Genomic DNA, 24734 nt, shown 5'->3' with positions numbered 1-24734 from the left:
TCATGGCTGCTGCTGCTTCTTTCCTATGCTTAAACTCGTCAAGAAAGCTCATGTTCATCCCAACACTGCTACTGCAACTCCACCTCACCTTTAATTAACTACTATTCTTCATTTAGGGTTTCCTTTTGATATATCTGCAGATCATTAATTTGATCATACTTCCTTCTGTATCTGTATATCTGTCTCACTATCTGTCTGTCTATGTACATCCATACTTAATATGGATTAATTTAGAAGTTTTCATTTCATGTAACTTTTTTATTATGCGTGTCCTATAGGACTTTTTTATTTTCAAATTTTTACTTATAATTTTACAATCACAAGTTTATCCCGAAAAAACCTGCTAGTGGAGGAAGACCTCGTCTAAGCCCATCGCGACTTAGGCTTACTTGCTCTATATTGAGGGGCTCCCCGCCTTATAGATATAGATCAGCCCAAAGGGACTTAGTGTCTTCTCTTGTAATAACTTGTATCCCCAAGGCTAGCTGCTCTTCCCAATAAGTTGTTTTAATTGTTCTGCTTTAATTATGCTAGCTATTGAATTAAAAAAGTTTTCCCACCAAAATTAAATAACTAACAAATTAACAAACCATGAGTTGCCAATATGTATATATATAATAGTTGAGTTGACAACTTTCTTCACCCAACAAATTACTCCCTCCGTCCCACATACCGTATTTGTTACACTGTAGATACGGTATTTTAGAAGGGGTATAATTAGTAGATAATAAAGAATAATTATCCTATAATATAAATAATTATAAATTAAGATTAAAAAAAATTAAAAAATTTAAAATGAAATTAAAGTGTGTAATTATTTTCCAAAAAAAAAAGTAAAATGAATGTGGGACAAGGACGACCGAGGGAGTATTACTTACCCAAGATAAAAATAAACTATGATTATGTTGAATTATTTAACTTTTCATGAAAAAAAAATTTATTATTTATAACATGCATCGAATTAAATAGAATATTTACTATTTCTATTTGATATTGGATTGCGATTTTATTTTATTTTTAAAATCTAATATATACATATCTTTATATAATATAACTAATATATTTTATTATTTGATGAAAAGTAACAACTGAAAATAAAAATACGTTATAATGTTCATATGAAAAAAAAAAAAAAAAACAACAAAAAAAAGACACTAAAATTAAAACACTAAACCCTACAAATATTTGTGAAAAAGAATTTTTTACACAGCTAATAATGGATGAAATAATACAATCGTAGTATTCATTAAGGACACATGTGATGTATACCTAATGAAGTGAAAGCAACTGAAAACAAATTTTGTCCATCATCCACAAGAAAACAAATTGGCTATGGACGCGTCTGTTACTATAATCAAATCATTTTTTTAAAATAAATTTTGTTTATAATATACATATATATATATATATATCGTAATGTAAATGTATTAAATTAAATTTAAAATTGAAATTATTATAGGTGTATCTTAAGTACTTGGTCATTTTATTACACTGAATTTATATGGAATACGTTCTTTTATTTTATATTATTTTGCATTATATCTTCTATGAGACGATGTTGAATGTGTGATTACAATCACTCTTTATATTTACAGTACTACTGAACTCATGAACGTAACAAATCATATTCCTATGATGCGTTTTCCTTTGTAATTTTGAATGTTTCAAAGTGTATTACATTTAAATTTATTTAATAAGAAGTAAATGTTAAATATAATGCCTTAAATTAGCTAAAAATTTTAATTTTAAATATAATAAATAAAAATACTATATTTTACTGTAGTTTCAACTATTAAGACAAGATCTCAATTCTGAACACACCTCGAATCAGTCTTATAAAAAATAAATAAATAAACTGTCGTTATCATTTGCTTAGTCTCCAAGGCGCGAAATAATGTCAAAAGAATGGTCCAAAACGACACCGTGTCTTTATTCCTTCCACGAAAATGAGTGACGAAAAGGGACAAATCCCTTCACTCCCTCACTATTTCTAGTTGTTGGTGTACAACTTCATACTCGCATCTCAATTCAAAAGAATTCTTTAGAGTTTTATAAAAGACTAAAATATAATAGGATATTATTGGTCAATAAAAATGTGTAAAATAATTGTACAAAAATTAAAGTATTTTAATATTAATGGATAATTGTAGAAAATAAATATTTTCAAGTGAAATAAACAATAATAATAATAATAAAATAGTTTGAATTGAGAGGAAAGAGTACTAATTAGAGTGTGTTTTGTTTTTGTTTGTTTGTTTTTTTTTTTAATCTAAAATATTTAGAGTGATTATAATGTATTGATTTGATATTTTGTAGGAGTAATAAATGCTAATTAAATGTATATCTTGTGTCACGGATGTTCGTCTAATGTAACTTGTTTTGTCGGACTTATTTTGCATGATACTAAGTTCGGTTGAGAGTTTACCTAGAACGCACTCGTCAGGTAGCGGCTGCGGATTCCACGTTGTAAAAAAATATATTTTTTTTTTCCCATTTTTTCTTTTTTTCAAAAAATGCATATGTTGACTACAAACTCCGTGATGCCCAAGTTTTATCTTCTGCAAATACATATCTATCTACTTCCTATTACATGTACAACACAACACACACATATATAATAATATATATATATATATATATATGTAACAGACGTTTAGTGCTTGTATTGATTCATCATCATCATCAATGTCTACCAACTTCATTCTTGGGCTGGCTGAGGTCTATGCCATGAAGAAACTCTACAAACAAAAAATGGACAAAATTGTACCCAAACACATCCATACCCCAGAGACCACCACCAACGTTCCTCAATCTTCTCCATCTACTCCTGCTGCTGCTGTCTGTTTTCCGATGGCTTCTCATCACAAGATCCATCCCTCCAACAGCCACGCATAACAAAATCCAGGTATGTTTACAGTTTGTGTTCTAGCCTTTATGAAGACGAATGAAAGTTTTCGAAGTTTAATGTTCTATTGCTGCTGTAATATATAGACAAGGTTGTGATTGTTGTTTTTATTTCCACTGAGTGAAAAAAGGAGCTGTTGCAATATGGTATGGTTTGTGTAGCATAAGAATAATGTATTTATGAAAAATGGTGTGTAATTGACGTTGTGCAATAATCTAACAAGAAATAAAGCAAATTTTCATATACATACGGCACAATATAAAAGGGAGGGTTTAGATCCACAATATGTTATATCATTATTACAATCATACTATGAAACTACAATTCAACGCAGAAAACAAACACTCTTGCACGTCTCTCTCCTTTCAGAATCGCCTTCATCGAATAAGTACTTCTGAATCTTGGATTTAATCAGACGGAGGCTCGACACAGATGTAAGAGCAATACTTACGAATCTATTAACATGTGTAGTCTTCTTCTACATGCAAATAATCCAGAAACTTCATAGGAAACATGTAGGAAAGCAGAGAAAGGAAGGAATGTAGTGCAGTCCCGAAACAGCTAATCGGATATATATAGGTCACAAGATTGTGCAAAAGCAGCCACCCTTCTTCGGCAAATTGTCCTGCAATTTATCTGTTGGAACACCATATTTCCAATATCAGCATAAACTTGCAAAGTAAAATATTCGAGAGCAAAAGCTATGTATCATTAATTTCTCAATTTTGTCACATTTCATCGCTGCACATAAATGAGAGGTTGAAATATTTTGCAAATGAATCATACATGTGAAAAAGGAAGAAAACAATTAAAGGGGTGGGGGAATACGTAGTGTGATTGGAAAATAAAAAATAAAAATTCAGCAAAGTATATGAAACTAAAATATGAAATATTATTACCACTGTTTTTGTCTGAAATGGGAGGACGCACAACAACGTGCATCGTAATGACACCTCCAGGGATTTCACTCAGAGGAAGCCGTGATTCAGCGAGGGTTCTGTTATTTTCAAGTATCCTTCCAGCATTGATAAGCTTGATGTCGTTTATGGATTTAGGACCATTTTCATTGTCTGCATAACAATAGGTCAATATAGATTGTCATTGTCAAGAAAGAAAACTTCGGCAAGATACAGTCCTCCAAATACGAGAAACCTCAAACATGTTTGAACCACACATTGAAACCTTTCTGGTTTCTACACTTAAATAAAAAAACACAATCCTTAGTTGTAAGAAGAACATATAAACTGATTAAATTTTTGTTCTTTATCTCGTATAATCTTAAATTGCTAATATATTTGTCAGTTATTCCAATATGCTCGAACAGGGGAACTGGACAACGGCGTGCAATTCTCACTTGGTTAACTTACTTCCTACAATGTTGAGAAGCTTCAATTACACGTTTCTTTTATTCTTGTGATGAGCCTTTTATAACAAAAGTACAGTACTTTTGAATGAGATTAGTTAGGGATTATATAAATAACAGAACCGAAACATGAACTGTTAAACAGCAGGAGCCATAGGCAGACCTAAATCAAAACTTAACCATCTCATGAGTAGAGACTTTGGTTACTTTGATCAGAAACCAAAACCAGAAGTTACAACAGCAGGGCCACATCTACTAATACAAATCTTCCGATATGCTCCAGAAAATTCATGTTCACCAAAATCCCAAATTAATCAAAAGACCAAAATATGCCAAATTAGCCAAAAGACTGATACATGTAGTGTGTATTCTACATAATCTACGGTCTACATTTTACTCTAAATATCCTGATATGATAAAGAACTTTGCCATTGTACAGACCATTTCACACAAAACTCATCTTCATACATGGTTCTTTTTTTTTTTTTCTTTTTTTTCACCCATAAGCATCAAATTCGACACGAGACTCATGAGCAATAATTATCCATCTGATACATTTTGCATATTTGCAAAGCTATTGTGAATCTCAGCTGCATCTAACAAAGCTATCTTTGCACTAAACCAAGAAATCTAACTTTACAAATATAGAATTCCTGAATGCACACAAAACCCACTCAATAATGTTACATTTGCAGGCAACCATACCCAAAACACAAGATACCAAATCGATGAATTCTTTGAATCTAAAAACAGGATTAAACCATCATAGAAACAAAATTCAGACACAGGATGGGAAGTAAAACGAAAAAACACATTAAATTTCACAAAACTCGGCCATAAAAATGTTTAAGGTTATCATAAATGGATTGATTGATCGAAAAGAACCTAACCTTTGGGCCACTGGGCAATTATCTTCTCCTTGAGAGATGACACAGTTGCACTAGAATTATACTTGCTCGGTCCAATATCGCTGCCGTCGGCCAGCCTGAATTTAAGCTCAACCAGTTCATCCGCAGCCATGAAAAGAATCTCACGAATTCTCAACCCCAAACAAATCAAATCACGGGCTAAAGAAACAACAAAACAAAAAACCCCCAAATTCACCAACAAAGAAATACCCTAAAATCGATAAAGTAAACCCTAGATCAGAACTGAAAACCCACTACAGAACACCAAATTTTCCTCAGCGCCGAGAACGCAGATCAGAAGCGGCGAGATTCCCGACGAGAATCGGCTCTAATTGTCATAATAAATTCACTGAGTTCATACAACAAAACAATAAATGAATTTCCTGATCGCAAACAACAGACGCGCAAGACGACAGAGAATTTATGAGTTGCGGAGAAAGGATTGGCAGTGCAGCAGGAAAGGGCTTTCGTGGCTCGAGGGCTGATAATAATTTAATGCGAAAGGAAGAAGGAATACTTGGGTGGGTGGAAGTCGAACAACGGAGAAAGAATTGAAAAGCCTCTCCCTTTTGTTTGTTTGTTTCTTTGTTTGATATACAGAAACAAATTGTGAATCTTCTTCGTTAAATTGGGAAATACAAAATTGACTGGAAGTGGTCAAGATCGGATTTTTATCACTTCCTTTCTTTCTATTCCCTGAAATTTTTGATTATATGGAGACATCAATCTTCTTGAATGAACAGAATTGGAGCTGCAAATATTTGACTTGGAATTTATATATCTATGCATAGATTATTCCATTTTTGCCGATTTAGGAATCTGTAATGTAATCGAAAAACCATTTAGCCATATTTTACCAAATTAATCCCTTATGTACTATTGCAAATTGACTGCCCTGCCCTATTAACCATTTAGGCATATTTACCAAATTAATCCCATTAATTGTGCTATTGCAATTTGACTACCCAATTAAGCATATTTACCAAATTAATCCCGTTAATTGTGGTATTGCAAATTGACTACCCAATTACTTGTTTAACATAATTTAAGAATTATTTATTATTGAACAATAATGTATTTAGATATGTTGCTGATTCGGATGGATATAAAAGATACTACATGCATACAATGATGGATATAAAATAAAGATTGAAGAATTGTTGGTGATTGTGACTTATGACCAAGTTTTGTTTGAAATTTTGAAAACACAAGGTTTGACTTGGCAATTAAGGTACTCAAATATATGTAACTTTATAATTTTTATTTTTTATTTTTAATTGTATTTTGCAAATAATATTTATGGAAAAAAATATATATTTGCTTATGACAGGGAAATCCACAATTTAGCTATGAAGATCTTAAATATATTTATTACCCGAAAGTGCGCACTGGGTAAATCCCGACCGAACCTAATACCCTATCCGATTTTTCTTTGAATCCATAATCTTAGTGTTATAAGTCCAACCCTTACACCACCGTACCATCCTTACGGACAAATATATATATATATGTAAGGTACTTGTGCCCTTGCACTAATTAGAATCTTGACTATGTCCATATAATTTCAAATAAATATTTATTTGAATAATATTTTACATTAATAGATCATAACAAATTTATCCACATAATTAAATTATAGTTTATATATATATACACTTTTTCTATCCATTAAAATTAATCTACTTGGATCCGGCACAAATATTAGAAAAATGAATATTTTATTAAAAAATAATAAGTAATTAGGAATATTTTGAAAATTTAGTTAAAATTTAAAGTAAATATGGAGATATAATATAATACAGTTAGCTATATTTGTTCTAAATAAATGTTGAATGAAGGTTAATCATTAATAAATGAATAAATTTAGGGACGGACTAAAAGAAAAATAAAAAGAAATTTGACATACCGAAAGAAATACTCTCTCCGTCCCTAAAGTAATAAATGTATTTGCTTTTTGCACGTAGTTTTAGAAATAGTATTATATTGAGATATAGTATAAATAACTAAAATAATTTTATCAGTACGTGTACTATAAAAGTAATGACATTTGTATAATATATAAAAATATTTATTTCCTTTGGATAGAATAAAATGGAAAAATGAATACTATGGACGGAGGGAGTAATAAATATGCATTAAATTTTTTGGTAATATTTTACACACAAAAATATATAATAGTATAAGAACCAAACAAACCATCACGCCACTATATCTTGGGCCAAGTTCGATGTAGAGCTCACTTATAAGATCATACGTGGGCCGTAAGCACGACAGCATCTACTTTCAATAATATATATATATATATATATATTTGTTTAAAAAAATGTATGTGTGTTCACCCAATGAAAACATATAATACATGTTTTTTAATTAATATTATAAAAATATAATATATATATACACATATTTACATAATATATAGTAATATATACATCAATTTACAAAAAAAAAAAAAATTAATAATTCAACCTAAGATATTATTTTTAATGAGATGAGTTAGATCAGCATCATATTTATGCCTTAAAAATAATTACATAAGATTTTGAAAAAATTAAAGCATTCTAATTTCACTAGTTTTTTTATATTACCAATATATTTTCGACATTAAATATAAAAAATACTTCAAATGACATATACTAGACAAGCATATTCTATAGTGATATTAAAAACTTCTAAAATGATTTACGGTGTGTCGTTTTTTTGCAAAAATAAATAAATAAATAAATAAATAAGATAAATATATTAAGCATATTAATTATTTTTATATTGTCTACATAATTATTTTCTATACATAATATAAAAAAATATTCCTTCAAAAAATATTACAAAACAAACATACCCTTAATAAATTGATGTATATATATACACACATGTTGAGATTATTCACTATAGCTATATATACATATTTATATTATTGAGTTAAAAAGTATATACTAATTTTGTGGAACAATTATATAATTATATATATATTCCCATATTATTATTTTTTTAAAAAAATTTTAATAACTTTTTATATGATATTTTATTAATATATATATTTATGAAATTTACCTTGATGCTTAAGCAAAAAACATATTGTCACTTCTAATTAAAAGTTGCTCCCTAGAAACATAGCTTATAAAACTTTTTTCTTGAAAATAAAAAAAAATAAATAAAAAAATTATATACATTAACAGTTGGTTTTTAAAATCAATATTCCTAAATAAGAATACCTTTATTAACATCTTACCCATAATCCACAAACATTATAAGAGTTTCCATGAAAAAAAATGTTTAATGTAAAATTGATTTAATTAAGATTGATCAATTTTGTAATATTTTTTGGTACAATATTAATTTATTTTATTCATGAAATTTCAGCTTATTATTATTTATATCTTTTAAAATTAATTTTAATTAGTATATTCGAGAAGCGAGATGAATAACCTTGAACTTGGCATACTTTCATTTTGTTTGTTTGTATTTTTAATTTAATACTTCAATCTACAATATATATATATATACACATATATTGGAACTTAAAAATATATATTATCTTCAACCGATAGACTCTGCAAAATACACAAACCCTGCAGAATATCCACATCTATTTGTACTTTAAAAAATAATTTAAAATAACTAAAACATAGAAAAAAAAAAAAAAAACAGATAAAATGTGTCACAAATTTATTATTATTATTATTATTTTCATGAAATTATCCATGACAATCTCGAAGCTGTTCTATATATATTCAAATTAAATCTACATACACCATTTTATATATGTCAATAATGTTGTAAATTTATTCCCCATTTAGCTGTCACATTATAAATACACACACATATATCTAGATTCTGCAGGTCCTGTAATTTCGAAACTCACGATGGATTCAATCTGCAGAAATTTCAAAATTAATTGATTATCTCCATCCAATTAAAGTCATTTCTTCGACCTTAACAACAATACAATATTTACATGAAATTAATAGTAGGATTGGAAATATATTAAATTAATTATTTAATTTAGTCTGGTTGTTAATTAGTAAATATTGATTTGAATTAATCCCGAGTAGAAATTTTTATTCGATCATACACCCAATTGGAGCAATACAAAAATTACAAACCACCACAAAACCCTAATTAATTAAACTCACACAAAAACAAAACCCAATGTATAAATCTGTTTTGATTTATATACGGAGTCCGCCGCCGACCGCCAGCGCCAGCGCCACTCCCAACCCTGCTCCGCCGCCGCCGCAAGGATCATTCCTGCCAATCCCGCCGTACTTGCATTTCTCCGATAACCCCTCCGCCGCCGCCGCACCGTCGATTCCCTCACCTTCAGCTTTAACCGCCGCAATATTCCCATCGCCACCGTCCGCTGCCGCCGCCTGATCCTCTCCGTCGCCGATCTCCTCTTCTTCCTCGTCGTCGGAATCTTCATTTTCATTTTCATTTTCATCTTCGTCATCATCGTCGTCGTCGGCGGGGACAAAGCTCATGACGAGGCGGCCGTCGGAGCGGTGGGCGCGGAAATACTCGTGGCGGCGGAGCTTCTCCTCGGTGATGACGAGCCTGCCGTCGTCGGTGTAGTATTTCCTCATCACCCATGGCGCCTGCAGACTGTCGACCCGAGCCAGCGACGAGATCTGCGGCGGGTACTCCCTCCCGACCGGCGGCGCCGCCTCTTTCCCCTTCCCCTTCCCCTTCCGCCTCATCTCCGCCCCGCCGCCGCCGCCGCCGCCCCCATTCAGATCGAATACGACGTCGTCCGCCCCATCGACCGGCTTCAAATCGACGCAGCTCTCCGTGCCGAGGCAATCTCCGAGCTCCGAAATGTGCATGTACATCGTCAGCACACACACACCGACCAACAAATTAATTAATAATTAATTAATTAAGGATTATAATTGAGAGAATCCATGGCTGCCTCCCTGCATGGATGCTTATATAGGCAGAGAAGAAGAAGAAGGAGATGTAAGAGTGGCGGACAGCTAATGCTGTACTCATACATTCTGCGTGCTGCTGCTGCTGCTGCTGCTTTAGAGAGAGAGAGAGAAACAGAATTAGAGAGAGAAAGAGATACAGACATACACACAGACCATAGCATAGGTTTTGGATTGTTTCACATCACTGCTAGCTAACTTCACTTCTCAATTTTATTTTATTTATTTTGATAATAATAATTATAATTATAATAATTTGAGGAATTGTTTAATTAATTCTAATTTAGAGCACGTGTTAAAAGCAAGATCTAGAAGATAGTATATATATAATTTGCTGATTACTTAAAATTCGGCTTACTATTTATACATTGAAGAATGAAAAATGTGAGTAAGACTCGGTATTTAAATTAGAATCTGAAACAGCTGCCTCTGAGTAAGAATATTGTGATAAATATATATATAAATCAATAGGATTTATTTAATCACAATTATTTGGGCTACCAAATATAAATACATTAAAAAATAAGATACTTTCAACGATGATTTTTTTTTTTTTTTTTTATAATTTTTAAATCTTGTACGAATAATGTGTATATGTGTGTGTATGTAGTTACAGATGGGCAGAGGTGATGCTGTCCGAGTAGCAGTGTACACGTAGTCACTCAATGTTACACGTGGCACATCTAAGACGAACAGGTGTGTGTCTAGCTCGCTCTCGTCTGACGTCATTTTCTGTCTCCCCCAAATACGACCTCGTTAGATACTTTTAATTTTAATTTTTATAAGATGAAAATTACATACAATCCTCTAATTAATTAATTAATGTGTAATTAATCATTTATTGATTTATTTAGTGATTTTTAACCTCCCGAAATGCAGTAAAAAATTTGAAAAAAAATAAAAACCGAGTGAAGACTTTAGTTGCAGTGAGTGGTGACGCAGACACTGTAAGTACAGCTAACAATAAGTGCTTCCAAACAATATCCCTAATTTAGCATTTGGGGATTCGAGTCCAACACGGAATTGTTTCCCTTTTATCCCTTTTTAATTTTCTATTTTCGGCTTCTTTTTTTTTTCTTTTAATTAATAAATAAATTAATTCAAAAGAGATGGCCGTGGCAGAAGGAACTAAAATAAAATGATGAATTTTAGTTACGAGTGTATATTAAAAGGATGTGGATGATGGGAAATTTGATTTTTTATTGTTATTATTTTGAATTGAATTTGCCGATTGCCGATGGGAGAGAGAGGGAGAGGGAGAGGGAGACATTTATTTATTTATCTATACATATATAGATAAATTTAAATTGATAGTTATTTATTTATTTATATATTTTTATTTATTTAAGTTGAAGAGAAAGGATCCAAAGGAAGCAGCTGTGAACTCAACAAACCTTACGTTGCTGTCTCTGAACTTGGAACAAAAGTAAAGATGAATCTTCACCCAACTATACTATTCTTCATTTATTTATTAATTAATTAATTTATATTCTCATAACTGCACTTTCAATGCTAAAAATAGAATATATATTCTTTTATATTTTTATTCATATATATATATATATATATGTACATATTTTATTTTGTAATTTGGGAGATGAGGTGAGAAATTCATCCAAGTATGTTCTCGAGATGGAGTAGGGAAGCTTATTAGCACATTATCCCTTTTCCTTTTTTTTTTTTTTAATAAAAAAAATATAAAGATTTTTTAGATATGTTGTGTGTATGATTTTTTTTTATATAAAATAGATTTATATTTATTATTTATTTTAATTTTATAAATAAAATGATTGTTAAGAAAAGTAAAATTTTCATATAAAATTAACATTGAATTATTGAATATAATATGTTCTTTTTAATAAAAATATACTCTTTCATCGTTTAACTATGTACTAAAATAATTAAACATAAATTTTAATAAAAATAAATAATATTAATAATTATTATTTTTATATTTTATAATAAAAAAATATAAATAGATAATATAAATTTTACTAAATATGAAAAGAAAATATTTTCTTTATGATAAAAAAAAATGGTATATATTTGAATAATAAAGAAGTATTAAATATTTAGAAATGAGGATACAAATAAATGCATTTATATATTAGTAACACTTTATTATTCAATGCAATTTTTATTATTTTTTATAAAATACTACATGAATTAAAAAAAGAAACTGAACCCTTCATTCACCTTTGTGGATTCGTGGGTCCGGGAAACGACGTCGTGAAGTCGCGCTAAATTAGGGTGCTCTTGAGGGACGAGACAATTTGAAAGATTGAACTCACAAATTGAACTCACAAATAGCTTTCGAGTTCATGCTCGACATGGCAGTGGCGGCATGAATTGGTAAGTATTAACTGCTCTTTTCCGTACTTGAATGTGTGAATATTTTGTCTGGAGGCTTTATTTTGTAAGTTTTGGTTATAATTTTTTAGCAATGTGCTTTCGTAGGTTTGCTTCCTACGATGGATTTTTAGATGTTGTTGTGGTCCTTTGTTCGTGTGAAATTCATCTTTTAAAGGATCATCTGTGATTTCCATATTATGTATGTTTTATTTATATCTATTTATTTTATTGTTAAGATTATAGCAAATAAGTCTATATTCGTAAGGAAAAGTGGAACACGCGAGGTTTATCATATGGCTGTTGAGGGTAGACAGCATTTGCATTGATTTTTCGTTCAAGGCATGTGGTCTCTGGATATGTAGAAGACCGATAAAATGTTGATACATGCATTGTAAATTGACCTGCATTGGGTTGCTTGGCTCTCATGGCCATGATGATTTCATTTTGCTGTCAGCAATGCTGGCAGGCATACTGAATTCGTTTAAGTAAAGAGACATATTATCCTTGATGGTACGGTGTGATGTCATTTTAGGCACTGTTGTTATTAGAGCAGCAAAAATGAACCATTGGCTTGATATAAATATGTATATTTATGGTTATGTGAACAATGAAACATTGAACATTTTATTAGTAGTGAATAATATCTATGTAATAACCGGCAAAGTAATGCTTTGTAGGAAGTATTGTGTTTTTCGACATGCTAAACATGAAGTAGAAGAGAAGTTATTTGTTTATTTATTTATCTTATCATTGTTCTCTTTTATTACCTAGTGATTGATATGATACTTTTTTATTTTGAAGTGGCACCGTTAGATTTGCTTGCCACGATCTCATATATTTAGCCGGGAAAGGAACAGGCTTTGTTTATGTTATACTTTATAAAATAACAAATCAGCTAGTTTTCAGTAAGGACTGTGTTTAACTTCTCCCAAACATGAATTTCAGAATTGAATTATTGAAGCAAAATAGTTATTTTCGTAATGCATTTTTACTCTAATTTCTTAGCACATGGTGAAAGATATTTACAAGAAAACTTTTCTACTCTACCACATAATGTAGAATTATTAAAGACATTATTTATAGCACATGCAATACATCACATCAAGTGGATCATAACCCTAAATACTTTTCTCCATCCTGTATGTACCAAACACTATTCGGCGATAATAGTGATGAATTGTGTAACCAGGAGGTAATATTTGGTTATCTTTCTGAACTTATATGAATTATGTTTCTTCTTTCTTAAAAGAATATATGAGGGTGAAACAGGGGAGAATTTGGTCTAAATCATGATAGCTTATCAGTTTATTCATCTTTCCATTTTTTATTCATTATTTTTTCATGTGCTTATACATCACTCCTCACCTTAGTAGGGTATGAAATGTTGTTTTCAGTGAATATTTAGTCAGTGTTTAGCTGGGGTTCCTGTGTTTTAGCCGCAGATGAAATATATACAGAGCTTCATCCATGCTGCCATTATTGTAGGGTATGTTTGGGTAATTAGTACTTGGTTTCGTTAGATTGCTTTTCCTTCTCCGTAAGTAAATATCTGCTTTACTTTTGTTCTAATTAACTGCATCTATGGCAGCAAACAATGCCGTGAGCATTCAGTGGGATGCTCCTGATTGTCTTATCTATTATTGACCTGGCTTGGGTGATCTATCTGCAGAGTCGCTGAAAAATCTATGACCTTTTTATGCTCATGCACTCATCCATGTGCTATCTAACTTGTGTGATCATTTGTTCTTCACCCAGGTTAATTAAATGAAAGAAATTTATCCAGGGAAGTCTAGACTGTTTATCATCTTACATAAGGATAATATCATACCAGCCAAGGTAAGATCAACATCTTGTTTTCTGTGGAAACAACTCTACACCATTCCTTTTGGCCATTTCTGTAAATTTTCTTCCAGAAGTCTTCTGCAGGCTGCTCCCTTCTCATTCCTTACTAGTGTCATGCTGCAAGTTATAGCTGTTACTTCGGACCGCGGGTAAGCTTGCTTTAGTTTTCACAATCTTAAGTTTGCAAAGGTTTTCATTTACACACATCCCACCATTGCTGCTGTGTGTGAGCATCTATCTTGCTTTCAAGACACCAAGTTGTCCTCTCTGATGAGATAGGTCGGTAGACGAGACAGGGACGTCGTGTTTTTATGTAAACAAGTGATAAAAAGAAAGCTAAAATCTCGTGGGTGTTAAGTCAAAAAAGTTCAATGCTCTGAATAATACTTAAATGTTTTTTCTACAAAAAAGGGGGATGGGATTTAATTCCTTCACCTAAGAATAATATTCTAAAGCATAGATAGTAGTATAGAATCTTCCTCCTGTTATGATTCTAGGCATTTGGTGGTATGGGCTTTCCACTCTGCAACTAGATGATCGATCATTCATGTAGTTAACCTAATGGCTCTTCTACTGTCAGTCATCAAACATATATCATTTAGAGAGACACTGAAATTATGACCCTACCCTACCCGACCCGACCCTGATTTTGTATGGGATCAAATACTTTGGTATAATTCGCGGGTAATAATTAAAGCACAAGAAACAAACTATATATGGGGTGTACAGTGCATGCACTCTGATTCTTTTGAATTTATTTATTAATTCCTCCATCCACTTATCTTCCAAAATATTCCTCTCTCTCTCTCTCTCTGTCTCTCTCTCTTGTCTAGGCAAGACTTGAATCTTGATATTAATAACTAATTCCCGCTGCCTCATAAATTAATGTCACTCAAAAACTAGTGCAGTTTCTACTATTACATATGTACATGCATGCAGGGTGTAATTAGTAATATATGTATGCGTAATGTTTATGTGTGTGTAGATAATATATTGTAATTTACAATGTGAATGCTCCAAACCCGTGCATGCTTTTTTGTCAGCGAGGCAGAACCTAACCGGCCATAGTTCTCAATCTTTAATGCAATCATGAGAATATATATATGTATAGAGCTTTTAAATTTGTAAGCATGAAATTCTCCAATAGGAAAATAGCAAAAAGTAGAAAAAGGGACCAATAGTATTGTTCATTCTTGCCATGCATACATATACGTTTATATAAACCCTTCATAATACACATTCCCACTTGCCTTATATATATATATATATATATATATGGTGTTTGTGGGAGTATATTCTTGTAAGTTCCTTACATATCACATTAGCACGTTTCCTGATTGATAATATATATATGCATATAAATAACCTATCTATGAAGGGAGAATGAAAGTGCTGTTATTGTGTGCAAGCTCTGTATTCTATTTGGTTGGGGCGATCATCTATCTGTAAGACAAAGACAAGGCATATACTTATATATATATATATATGAGATAGATAGACACATAGCTAGCTAGGTAGTGTTAAATTAGAAATCGATCGAAAATGGGGGTTGAAGGTACATTGGATTACCTGTCTGATCTGATGAGCGCAGCGAGAAGGAAGAAGAAGAGGCAACTCAACAATGTCTCCCTCAAAGTCCGAATGGACTGTCCCGGCTGCGCCGAAAAGGTCAAGAATGTCCTCTACTCCATGAAAGGTAATAATACTAACTCAATGCAATACAATAGAATGTCATTAATATGAAAATATACACATATTCATGTAGGAGTGAAATCAGTGGACATCGACTTGAAAGAGCAGAAGGTGTCAGTGTACGGGTTTGTCGATGCAAAGAAGGTGCTGAAGAAGGCTCAGAGCACTGGCAAGAAGAGCGAACCATGGCCATATGTCCCCTACGAGCTCATGGCCCACCCCTACGCTGCCGGTGTCTACGACAAGAAGGCCCCCGCCAACCATGTCAGGGGGACTGATGTCCCCGGCATCGCTACCCTCAACCCCGTGGAAGAGAAGTATGCTCTCATGTTCAGTGATGAGAACCCCAACGCCGCCTGCTCCCTCATGTAAACCTATTTCGATCAATTAATTTACTATATACTGATATGCATATATATATATATATATATATATATGATTACACATCAGGCACATGCATGCACAGATATATAATCACTTGCTGCTGATCATTGTTACAGCTGTGATCGATCAATTTCAATGTACGTATGTGTCCACAACAACACAGCCAAAGGCATACATATATTGAATAAAAATAAACGAGTACTATTCAATGTGGTAATAATAATAATAATAATAATAATAACATGCAAGTATGCAACAGATTCCTAATTAGTTATGACAATAAATCCTCCTGAAGCTGGATTTCTTCATTGTCTTAATATAATATTTGTTGTGGAATAATCATATATACTTGAATATCGTTTGATTAAAAGTTAAAATATACAGCATATATGCATATATAAATATATGCAAGTACACCCTAAATGATCCAAAATAACGTCAAATCTAACTGAGTTGTGATCCAAATATACAAAGGGTCGACGCAAATCAAATCCATTAGATTCACATAAATCATAATCTATTTGGCTTCAAGCAAAACATATAAATTGCCACTCCTTACTATTACATTTGAACCATAATATATATATATATATATATTGCAAAGTTGAGGTAATTGTTTGGTGTCCCAATTCTCCACTAAATGTCTCACCAAGAAATATCCAACATTCCCAAGAGGATTGAATCTGAAAAAGTTTAGAGAGGAGGGGGGATTATACCAGCAGTAGTTAGTTGCAAGTCGTCACATTTATTCATATATACGGAAAAGGAAAGAAAAGAAAAGAAAACAATGATGGTGTGTCGGTAATAAATTTGACTAACCCTAGTACTGAGTGTTGTCGAAAACCCAGGGTTCATGGGCAAACAGTTCCCGACCATTCATCTGAACCACTCCAGCAGCTATGTCCTCTGCTCGCTTTCTTGCTGCTTCGGCCTTTTTGGCGGAAGCATCAGCATCCTTTAAGATAAACAATAAGCAATTAGTTACCACAGGAAAAGTGTCTGAAATTGAATATAGGAAGGAACATGTGTTCAAGGACACTGTTATTATCTCTGCGTGTATATATATATATATATGTTATATGGTTGCGCGTCCTGCCCTTTCAAGGTATGATATTGTGCAACAGCATTTGAGGACATAAAGAGTACTGCAGATTGATAGATTTTCGTATAAATCCTATTTGGAGGTTGCCCGTTTAAAGATAAGAATGCATTTGACAGAAATCAGTCAACAACATAACCTTGTATTTCAAATTTTCAATCATAGCTGGCTCTTCAATTGACCACCAAAATGAGCTGAAATTCTGCTTAGAGTTTACACCCCAATTGTACGGACCTTTGCTATGAAATTAAACTAGTGTTTTTTTGTTCAGATCATCATATCTTCGCACACAAAAGCCAACTAAAATGATGTGAAAAATCAAGACCCGGAAAGGTGAAGGGCCAGTCAAAAACCCAAAATACCATGCAATTACATTATAAGAAGTCTGCACTTCAGTAGTAATATAATTCTAAAACTTGTTCATTATATTTGTACACCCACTCAACCATGGTCAAGGTCAAAAACTGGACATACTGAAGGTTACCATGAAAACAATTGTTATTCACAAGAAAGTAAACAACAACCCAAAAGAAGATCAGAGGTTTCTTCCTATACTACAAATATATTCTACCTGCCCCAAATCGAAAGCCCAATTCCAAAAGCTCTTGTCCATGACTCACAAACATGAATCATTTGACTTACTAATAGCTAACCTAGTTAATCTAAATGGGCTTTAACCTTAAATGAAACTTAATATTATTATCCCTAAATTGCATAACTGCAATAGATCTCACTACTTTTCTGAGACAATAAAAATGAGATTACATTTAAGTTAAAAAGCTCAAAAGATGCAATAGAAAAATAGAAACAATAAATCAAAATTGATTTTTTCAAATGTCCAAGGCGGAAGGCCATTGCTTTTCTCCTATATCCACAATCATCGTTGTTGTCAAAGATAATGTACTATTGAGTACTCTATGCAGACATTCTTTTTATGTCAAGTGAACTATTTGATATTGTAGGAGAGTTGCATATATCATCTACTTCTTACGAGGAAGTAAACATCAGAAACCGAAAAGGCATAAGATGATCACAACAACATAAAGTCAAAAGGCATAAGGTGATCAAAACAACAAAAGCCATGTCATGCTGTTATGCACCAAGTGCATAGAATATACAGATTAATTTAGTTACATTTATTGCAAGAAAATTCACTTGTACAGCACTAAAAGAGTTAAGAGTTGCATGACAAATTGAATTTGATGTCAGTTTTAGTTTCAATCCCCTGTTCCAATCACCAAACTATCAAGCAGGTCATTTTGAATATGAGAAAAACTGAACCAATATGTTAAAAGCCACCAGAAGACAATGGAAGCAAAGCATTTAGCTCTGCAAAGCTAATTCATCAAGATAAATGAGAATAACTCTCCAATTCGCCTTACTCCCTATTTTCATTAACCATAGATCATTTCCCTATACACACATATACATGCATCTACCAGATAGAAATGCGAAGGAGGCACCAACAAATAAACCAAGTGCACGTCAATATGAAGGTACGATATACAGAAATAAAAACATTCGAAGTAAAAATTCACAAAATCAAGGATATATATATGTATATAGACCTTTCGACTTTTCCAGGCGAGAAATTGAGCCTGTGTGATAGAGTTAGGGTTTGGATTGGGAAGACTAGGTAGCATACGAATGTTGGTTTCCGCTTCTTCTTCCTCCCGACTTTTCCCAGCTTCTGCCCCCATTTTCTTTGTCCCCCTTTCAGATCCCGATGACGGGATCTCAGATTCGTCTCGCGGCAGGCAGCCAAGAGTCCAAGACCACCGCAATATCGATCGGCGTCGTTATCGGCCCGGATCATTTGGGCCGTATACCATCTATATTGGGCTTAAACCTCCCAGGCCCAATTTAACATTTAATTATTATTACAATTTTTTTTGTAGCAAAATTTTATAACAAGGGGTGTATGTGTCCAAGAAATCAACAGCTATTATTGAATTTGAGAGTAAGTGAAGCAAAATCTACGGCATCGGCAACAGACACGAAAAACCACTCGGGACCAATTTTGTCGACCACCTTGGCAGCCTTCATCTTCGTCATAACTTCCCATCTCGGATTTGCCACCACCAACTGCACCAAATTTTTAAAAATAAAATTGGATTTCATCCAAAAAAAAAAAAAAAAAAAAAAAACGAACTTTATTACACAATTTTAAAAAAGGCTTACTTGGACACCCCTGGACTTGAGATCCTTATGCAACTCTTCCATGGCGTGAAGGCCCGACATGTCAACATCCATCACGCCTGTGTATATGCACCATATACATTTGTATTAATTAATTAATTATGCAATAAATTAGTGAATCGTCGTCTATTACATGTGATGTCGAGAATGAGCATGGCAATGATCCTTCTTCTTCTTCCATTATCAACATCCAAAGGGCTGCTGCTCGGTAATTCTTCTTCCATGGCGCTGATGCGTTGGGAGAGAAAGCTGACGATTCTCTGTGTGATGAAATTGGCATTTGCAAAGCAGATTGCAGCAGAGTTGACGCGTATTGGCAAGATCGGGGGAGGAGGTTTCGTGGCCAGCTGAGGATACTGTTGGATGTTGCAGAAGATGTCTGTTTCCGGCAGCCTCCCCACTTCTTCTATGCTCGGCTTTATCGACCTCACTATTATCTTCCCCAATGAAATCCCTACCTGCAACCAAATATTACAATTACATAATTGCATTGATTAATCCAGTTAATGCGAATAAATAATAAATATGAAAATTGAGAGAATTACGTACGGCGAGGAGGAGGCCGATCTCGACGGAGCCGAACAGGACGCCGAAGAAGGCGGCGATGCAGACGAGGAAGTCGAGCTTGTCGACCTTCCAGATGTTGTAAGCTTCGTGGACGTCGATGAGGCCGGGCAAGGCGGAGAGGATGATGGAGGCCAGGATTGCCAAGGGGGTGAAGTACATGAGCTTCGTGAACAGCAGCAGCGTTATCAGCACAGTAACCGCCATCACGATGTTCGACACGACGGTTTCGCAACCGGCGCTGTAGTTCACCGCCGTCCTCGAGAACGAACCTGCGCCGGCCGATCGATCGGGAAATTGATCGATAAGGTAATTGACATAATTAATTGGTCGAGGAAATTGTATTACCGGTGGCGGTGTAGCAGGAAGTGAAGGATCCGACGACGTTCATGAATCCCATAGCGACCATTTCCTTGTTCCCGTCGAGATGGTAGCCTTTCATGGCGGCGAAGGATCTCCCCACGGCTATGGCTTCCTGCAAATCAATTGAATCGGATTGGATCGCAGAATCTTAATTATAATTTCAACTGACAAATTAAAATCTGACTGACAGTGAGAGCGATGAGTGCGCAGATGAGTCCGATCTTCGCTGTTTCTCCGATGAATTCCCCTCCGAAATTCAGCTGGTGGATTGAGATAGGATTGAGTCCGCCTTTGAAGTGCTTAACGATCTTCACGCCATGGCGGTCGGCTCTGGTTAGGTACACTATTACGGTGGAAATTATGACTGAGAAAAGAGGCGCCATGGCCGGGAACCAGAAGAATTTCCTGTGTTTTTTGCCCTAGAAAAAGGAATAGGTTAATTTCGTTATTTAAACTGGTAGAAAACTCTACAACTTACTAGAAATCGAGTGGCCAGGATGAACAGCAAGAAGGAACCGCCAATGGCGAAGTTCATCGGATACCACTCCTGAAAATGAAAATTAACATTAACACACAGAATTGAAGACGATCATATCAATAAATTATTAATTCAATTAATGACTTACTTTGTGGCTGAGTCCTTTGGCGACGGCGGCGAGGACAGAGACGACGTCAGTGTTAGTGGTGAAATGGTCGAGTCCGAGCAGTCCCTTGAGCTGCTGGAGGCCGATAACAATGGCTGCACCTCCCATGAATCCAACTATGGCGGCGTGCGACAGAAAATCGATGAGAAATCCCAGCCTGAACAATCCGAAGATGGCCTGGAAGAGTCCGGTGAAGAAAGTGACAGTGAGGACTAATCTGGTGTAGCCAGCTGAGTCGAGGGAAGGGTCGACAAGTTTCGAAACCATTGCCGATAGCAGCAGCGAAACCACAGCCACGGGACCGATCGCCAGCTCCCGCGAGCTCCCCATCACGGCGTAGATCAACGGCGGCACCACACTAGCATCTGCAATTACAATTACAAATTTACAACATATTTATATATATATATATATATTAATTGATTGACACTTACAGAGGCCATACTGAGGATCGAGGTTGGCGAGATTAGCGTAGCCGATGCTCTGAGGGATGCAGAGGCTGGCAAGAGTGAATCCAGCCATGACGTCACTCTTGAGCATGGCAAGCTTGTAAGTCTTCCCCCATTTCAGAATTGGGAAGAGGCCTTGAAGGAACACAACCGCCATGGATTTCCATCTACACTTACTGCTACTCTTATCATTATCATTTTGAAGAGAGGTGGAGCAATTCCAGACAGCTTTCCTGACGTAGCCGTGCAGAGCCTGCCATGGCGAAGGAGGGTTGGGGGATCTCACCAGCCACCTACCCCTCTCCAACCCACCCCCACCCCGACTCCCTTCAGTACCATCCATGATCATCTGCTGCATCTCCATGGCAAGCAATAGGAGGAATGTCAATAGTGGAGTATATATATATATATATATATGTATCTGGTAATTGAGTCAGATGCGTAAGTAACTCAGCCCTTATTCATTCATTCAAATATGTTTGTGGGAGAACAAAAAGGTCGATAGAGAAATGTTCAATTTTTCTTTAAAGCTCATCTTCGAATGTGTCTGTGTCGGAACAATAATTCATGCCCTTGTTTTACTTTGTTTGTCTTCTCTTTCTCTCTCTTTTTGTGGCTGTGTATAATCCTTTTTTAAGTTTGTTATGCATATGTATAACAAATATATACACATTTAATTTTACTAGTGCATATATATATATATATATATTATGAGGCCCTGATGATAATGCTATCACTAATTAAACCATATAATAACTAGTAAGATTTCAACCCCAACGCAAAAAGTTAGCTTGATTGGTTCCGAACTTAGCAAGGAAATTAAACATAAAGAAGGGCATTATATTAGTTGCATGCATGTGACAAAATCAAACCCTAGATATAATTAAGTACTTTATATATATATATATATGATAGAAAAAAAAATATATAATTTAAATTTAGTATTAAAATAATGTATGATGGAATATTTTGTGAGTGAAATTTTTTAAAAAATAAAAATAAAAATAAAATACAAACAGTGTGTGTTTGTTTGAAGGATTTTGGTGGATTTCCACTATTCATCCAATTTTTTCCCCCCAAAAGCATCAAATCAAACATCTATTTTTTATTTTTTATATTACACTAAAAATCAATTTTACATTCAAAACATCACATCAAACCCTATTTATATCACATCGTACAACTATTCAAATTCAAAATTTTTACTATTCAAATCCCAACTCAAAATCCAAACCCCCAAACAAACACACCCATAGTAGAAAACATGTACGTCTTCAAAGTTGTGGTCTCTTTACTTGTGTTTTTATTGTAGCCTTTACCTCAATCATTATACATATCATTTTTTTTCTTATTCAGAACTTCAATCATTACATATTACTCAATTATTATTATTTTTGAGAAAATTAATACCAAATTCTTCATATAATTAATGATTTTTTGGTGACATTCACATAAATAATGATAATACAATTAGCTAGTGTAGTAATTTTTAAAATATACTCCCTCCGTCTATTTTTTTTTAATGTCTTATTTGATATTTACACGTATTTTTAGGCAATTAAGATTTTTGTTATAAAATAATAAATTTGTCTTTAATCTTGTGTATAGAAAATGAAAGAGTAAATAAAATAAAGGTAAAAAAGTAAATTTTATATATAAAAATAGAAATAGGACAATACGTGTTGGACATTCAAAATAGGAAAATAGTGTTGAACATTCCAAATAGGAAAGTAAGACGTTAGTTTAAGGACGGATAGAGTATATAATAAAAGATTTGATTAATCCAAACACGGGTAACAAACATCTTTATTTACTTTTGAACAAAATTAAAATAATTATTAAATATAATATTCTATATAAAAAAATATTAACTATTTACTTTTGAACTAAATGAAAATAATTATTAAATATAATATTCTATATAAAAAAATATTAAGTATATAAAACGATTTATTAAAGTTACGTTGAGGGTTACTCAATATGTGCTAGTGGAAGCGACACTATCACTCTCCTTTGTACTCGTAGACAAAATAATATGGAGCCATTGCGCAAACTAGACATATATATATATATATGAATTTAATATAAATATATATTTGAATTATTTATTTGACATAAATATAAAGCAATGGGGTCAACTAAGTCAACTACATATCTAACATACTTTATACAACATATAAAAAATTGCGTAACACTTTTAAAATGGTAGTCATTAGTCAACGAGCAATATATATTCCTACATGAGACCCAAAAATGTACACAACATAGTGCTTGGTATTCAATTAGGGATGTCCCGTAGTTTGGTCTGAATATGCAACAATTTCGAAAATACTTTTACAATTTTTAAAATTTTAATTGAGACGTGATTTTGGATTCAATACAGATCAAAAATTTTATATGTCTTTCAAAAATATCATAATAATCATCATAAATAAATAAATAAATCAAGCTAAAACAAATGCTTTTAAAATAACATTATTGTTAGGAATTAATTTGTTTTTTAAACATCATTGATATATTATTAATCAATTTAAATTCGAATCTGTCCGATCCACCCTTAGTTCAATCCAGACTCCGAATAAGATATATAATAAATTTTCAATATCCTAATAATTATGAGTGTGTTTCTTAGTGAGATTGTTGGAAATAATTTTTATTATTTTTTTTTTTGTAAAATATGAAAATTTATATAAATAATATAAAAATAATTAATGCGTATATTAACTTTTAAAATAAATATATGTGAAAAAAAATTAAAAAAAAAAATTCTATACCTGAGAATAAATAAATTGATCAGTCTAAGTCAACTCTTGGATCTACTCTGGCGCACTGTTGTCCCTATATTCCACCCATATGTCTATCATTGTCCACTTTATGGGTATGGGTTAAGTTGACCCCATATATATCATTATGATTAAGTGTAATTACTATTATGGGAAGAGTCACGTTCTCTTGCAATTTCGATTTTTATTTTATTATTTTTTAAATTGGGAATTCGATTTCATTATTTTTATTCATGAAACAGGCGCCCATAATTTTTTAAAT

The 24734-nt window shown here is 33.1% G+C and overlaps 5 protein-coding genes across 7 annotated transcripts; 1 reads left to right on the top strand and 4 right to left on the bottom strand.

Annotated features, from left to right (window-relative positions):
• Nucleotides 1-3121: 3121 nt before the first annotated feature.
• Nucleotides 3122-5821, bottom strand: LOC127246806 (membrane-anchored ubiquitin-fold protein 6). 2 transcript variants are annotated; one of them, XM_051268381.1, is made up of 3 exons: nucleotides 5159-5821; nucleotides 3808-3975; nucleotides 3122-3541 (listed from the first exon to the last, which is right to left on the bottom strand). In XM_051268381.1, the coding sequence occupies exons 1-3, from the start codon at nucleotides 5286-5288 to the stop codon at nucleotides 3486-3488; spliced, it is 354 nt and encodes a 117-aa protein (XP_051124338.1). In that variant the 5' UTR covers nucleotides 5289-5821; the 3' UTR covers nucleotides 3122-3485. The 2 variants fall into 2 exon arrangements, with proteins under 2 accessions (XP_051124338.1, XP_051124337.1); XM_051268380.1 differs by having other exon boundaries at nucleotides 3805-3975; nucleotides 5159-5796.
• A 3404-nt stretch (nucleotides 5822-9225) lies between these two features.
• On the bottom strand, nucleotides 9226-10050 carry LOC127246836 (heavy metal-associated isoprenylated plant protein 32). The gene has a single exon (XM_051268429.1). It carries the CDS (start codon nucleotides 10003-10005, stop codon nucleotides 9346-9348), a length of 660 nt encoding a protein of 219 aa, XP_051124386.1. The 5' UTR covers nucleotides 10006-10050; the 3' UTR covers nucleotides 9226-9345.
• A 5608-nt stretch (nucleotides 10051-15658) lies between these two features.
• Nucleotides 15659-16608, top strand: LOC127246523 (heavy metal-associated isoprenylated plant protein 24-like). The gene is made up of 2 exons (XM_051267963.1): nucleotides 15659-15991; nucleotides 16061-16608. Exons 1-2 carry the CDS (start codon nucleotides 15838-15840, stop codon nucleotides 16357-16359), a joined length of 453 nt encoding a protein of 150 aa, XP_051123920.1. The 5' UTR covers nucleotides 15659-15837; the 3' UTR covers nucleotides 16360-16608.
• A 71-nt stretch (nucleotides 16609-16679) lies between these two features.
• On the bottom strand, nucleotides 16680-19347 carry LOC127246524 (uncharacterized). The gene is made up of 3 exons (XM_051267964.1): nucleotides 19039-19347; nucleotides 17191-17326; nucleotides 16680-17054 (listed from the first exon to the last, which is right to left on the bottom strand). The coding sequence occupies exons 1-2, from the start codon at nucleotides 19168-19170 to the stop codon at nucleotides 17192-17194; spliced, it is 267 nt and encodes an 88-aa protein (XP_051123921.1). The 5' UTR covers nucleotides 19171-19347; the 3' UTR covers nucleotides 16680-17054; nucleotide 17191.
• Nucleotides 19348-19394: 47 nt separating this feature from the next.
• On the bottom strand, nucleotides 19395-22236 carry LOC127246522 (low affinity sulfate transporter 3-like). 2 transcript variants are annotated; one of them, XM_051267960.1, is made up of 9 exons: nucleotides 21675-22236; nucleotides 21223-21605; nucleotides 21075-21143; nucleotides 20785-21015; nucleotides 20582-20708; nucleotides 20219-20505; nucleotides 19803-20127; nucleotides 19652-19728; nucleotides 19395-19555 (listed from the first exon to the last, which is right to left on the bottom strand). In XM_051267960.1, the coding sequence occupies exons 1-9, from the start codon at nucleotides 22051-22053 to the stop codon at nucleotides 19406-19408; spliced, it is 2028 nt and encodes a 675-aa protein (XP_051123917.1). In that variant the 5' UTR covers nucleotides 22054-22236; the 3' UTR covers nucleotides 19395-19405. The 2 variants fall into 2 exon arrangements, with proteins under 2 accessions (XP_051123917.1, XP_051123918.1); XM_051267961.1 differs by having other exon boundaries at nucleotides 21686-21819.
• Between the last annotated feature and the right edge of the window lie 2498 nt (nucleotides 22237-24734).

The sequence above is a fragment of the Andrographis paniculata genome, unplaced genomic scaffold, assembly GCF_009805555.1.
Source record: "Andrographis paniculata isolate CXL003 unplaced genomic scaffold, ASM980555v1 Contig30END, whole genome shotgun sequence".
In the NCBI taxonomy this organism is placed as follows: domain Eukaryota; kingdom Viridiplantae; phylum Streptophyta; class Magnoliopsida; order Lamiales; family Acanthaceae; genus Andrographis; species Andrographis paniculata.
The sequence above is the reverse complement of the archived record's forward strand: the minus strand, read 5'-3'. Positions and strand labels throughout refer to the sequence as shown.

Excerpts from the sequence above, each read along its gene's own strand:
- LOC127246523 (XM_051267963.1), top strand. The coding sequence starts at position 15,838 with ATGGGGGTTGAAGGTACATTGGATTACCTGTCTGATCTGATGAGCGCA. Across the intron at positions 15,992-16,060 it reads TGTCCTCTACTCCATGAAAG|GAGTGAAATCAGTGGACATC; the intron begins GTAATAATACTA and ends ATATTCATGTAG.
- LOC127246806 (XM_051268380.1), bottom strand. The coding sequence starts at position 5,288 with ATGGCTGCGGATGAACTGGTTGAGCTTAAATTCAGGCTGGCCGACGGC. Across the intron at positions 3,976-5,158 it reads AATTGCCCAGTGGCCCAAAG|ACAATGAAAATGGTCCTAAA; the intron begins GTTAGGTTCTTT and ends ATTGTTATGCAG. Across the intron at positions 3,542-3,804 it reads CATTTCAGACAAAAACAGTG|ATAAATTGCAGGACAATTTG; the intron begins GTAATAATATTT and ends GTGTTCCAACAG.
- LOC127246524 (XM_051267964.1), bottom strand. The coding sequence starts at position 19,170 with ATGGGGGCAGAAGCTGGGAAAAGTCGGGAGGAAGAAGAAGCGGAAACC. Across the intron at positions 17,327-19,038 it reads TCGCCTGGAAAAGTCGAAAG|GATGCTGATGCTTCCGCCAA; the intron begins GTCTATATACAT and ends TTTATCTTAAAG.
- LOC127246836 (XM_051268429.1), bottom strand. The coding sequence starts at position 10,005 with ATGTACATGCACATTTCGGAGCTCGGAGATTGCCTCGGCACGGAGAGC.
- LOC127246522 (XM_051267960.1), bottom strand. The coding sequence starts at position 22,053 with ATGGAGATGCAGCAGATGATCATGGATGGTACTGAAGGGAGTCGGGGT. Across the intron at positions 21,144-21,222 it reads CCAAAGGACTCAGCCACAAA|GAGTGGTATCCGATGAACTT; the intron begins GTAAGTCATTAA and ends TTTCATTTTCAG. Across the intron at positions 20,128-20,218 it reads AGATCGGCCTCCTCCTCGCC|GTAGGGATTTCATTGGGGAA; the intron begins GTACGTAATTCT and ends ATTTGGTTGCAG.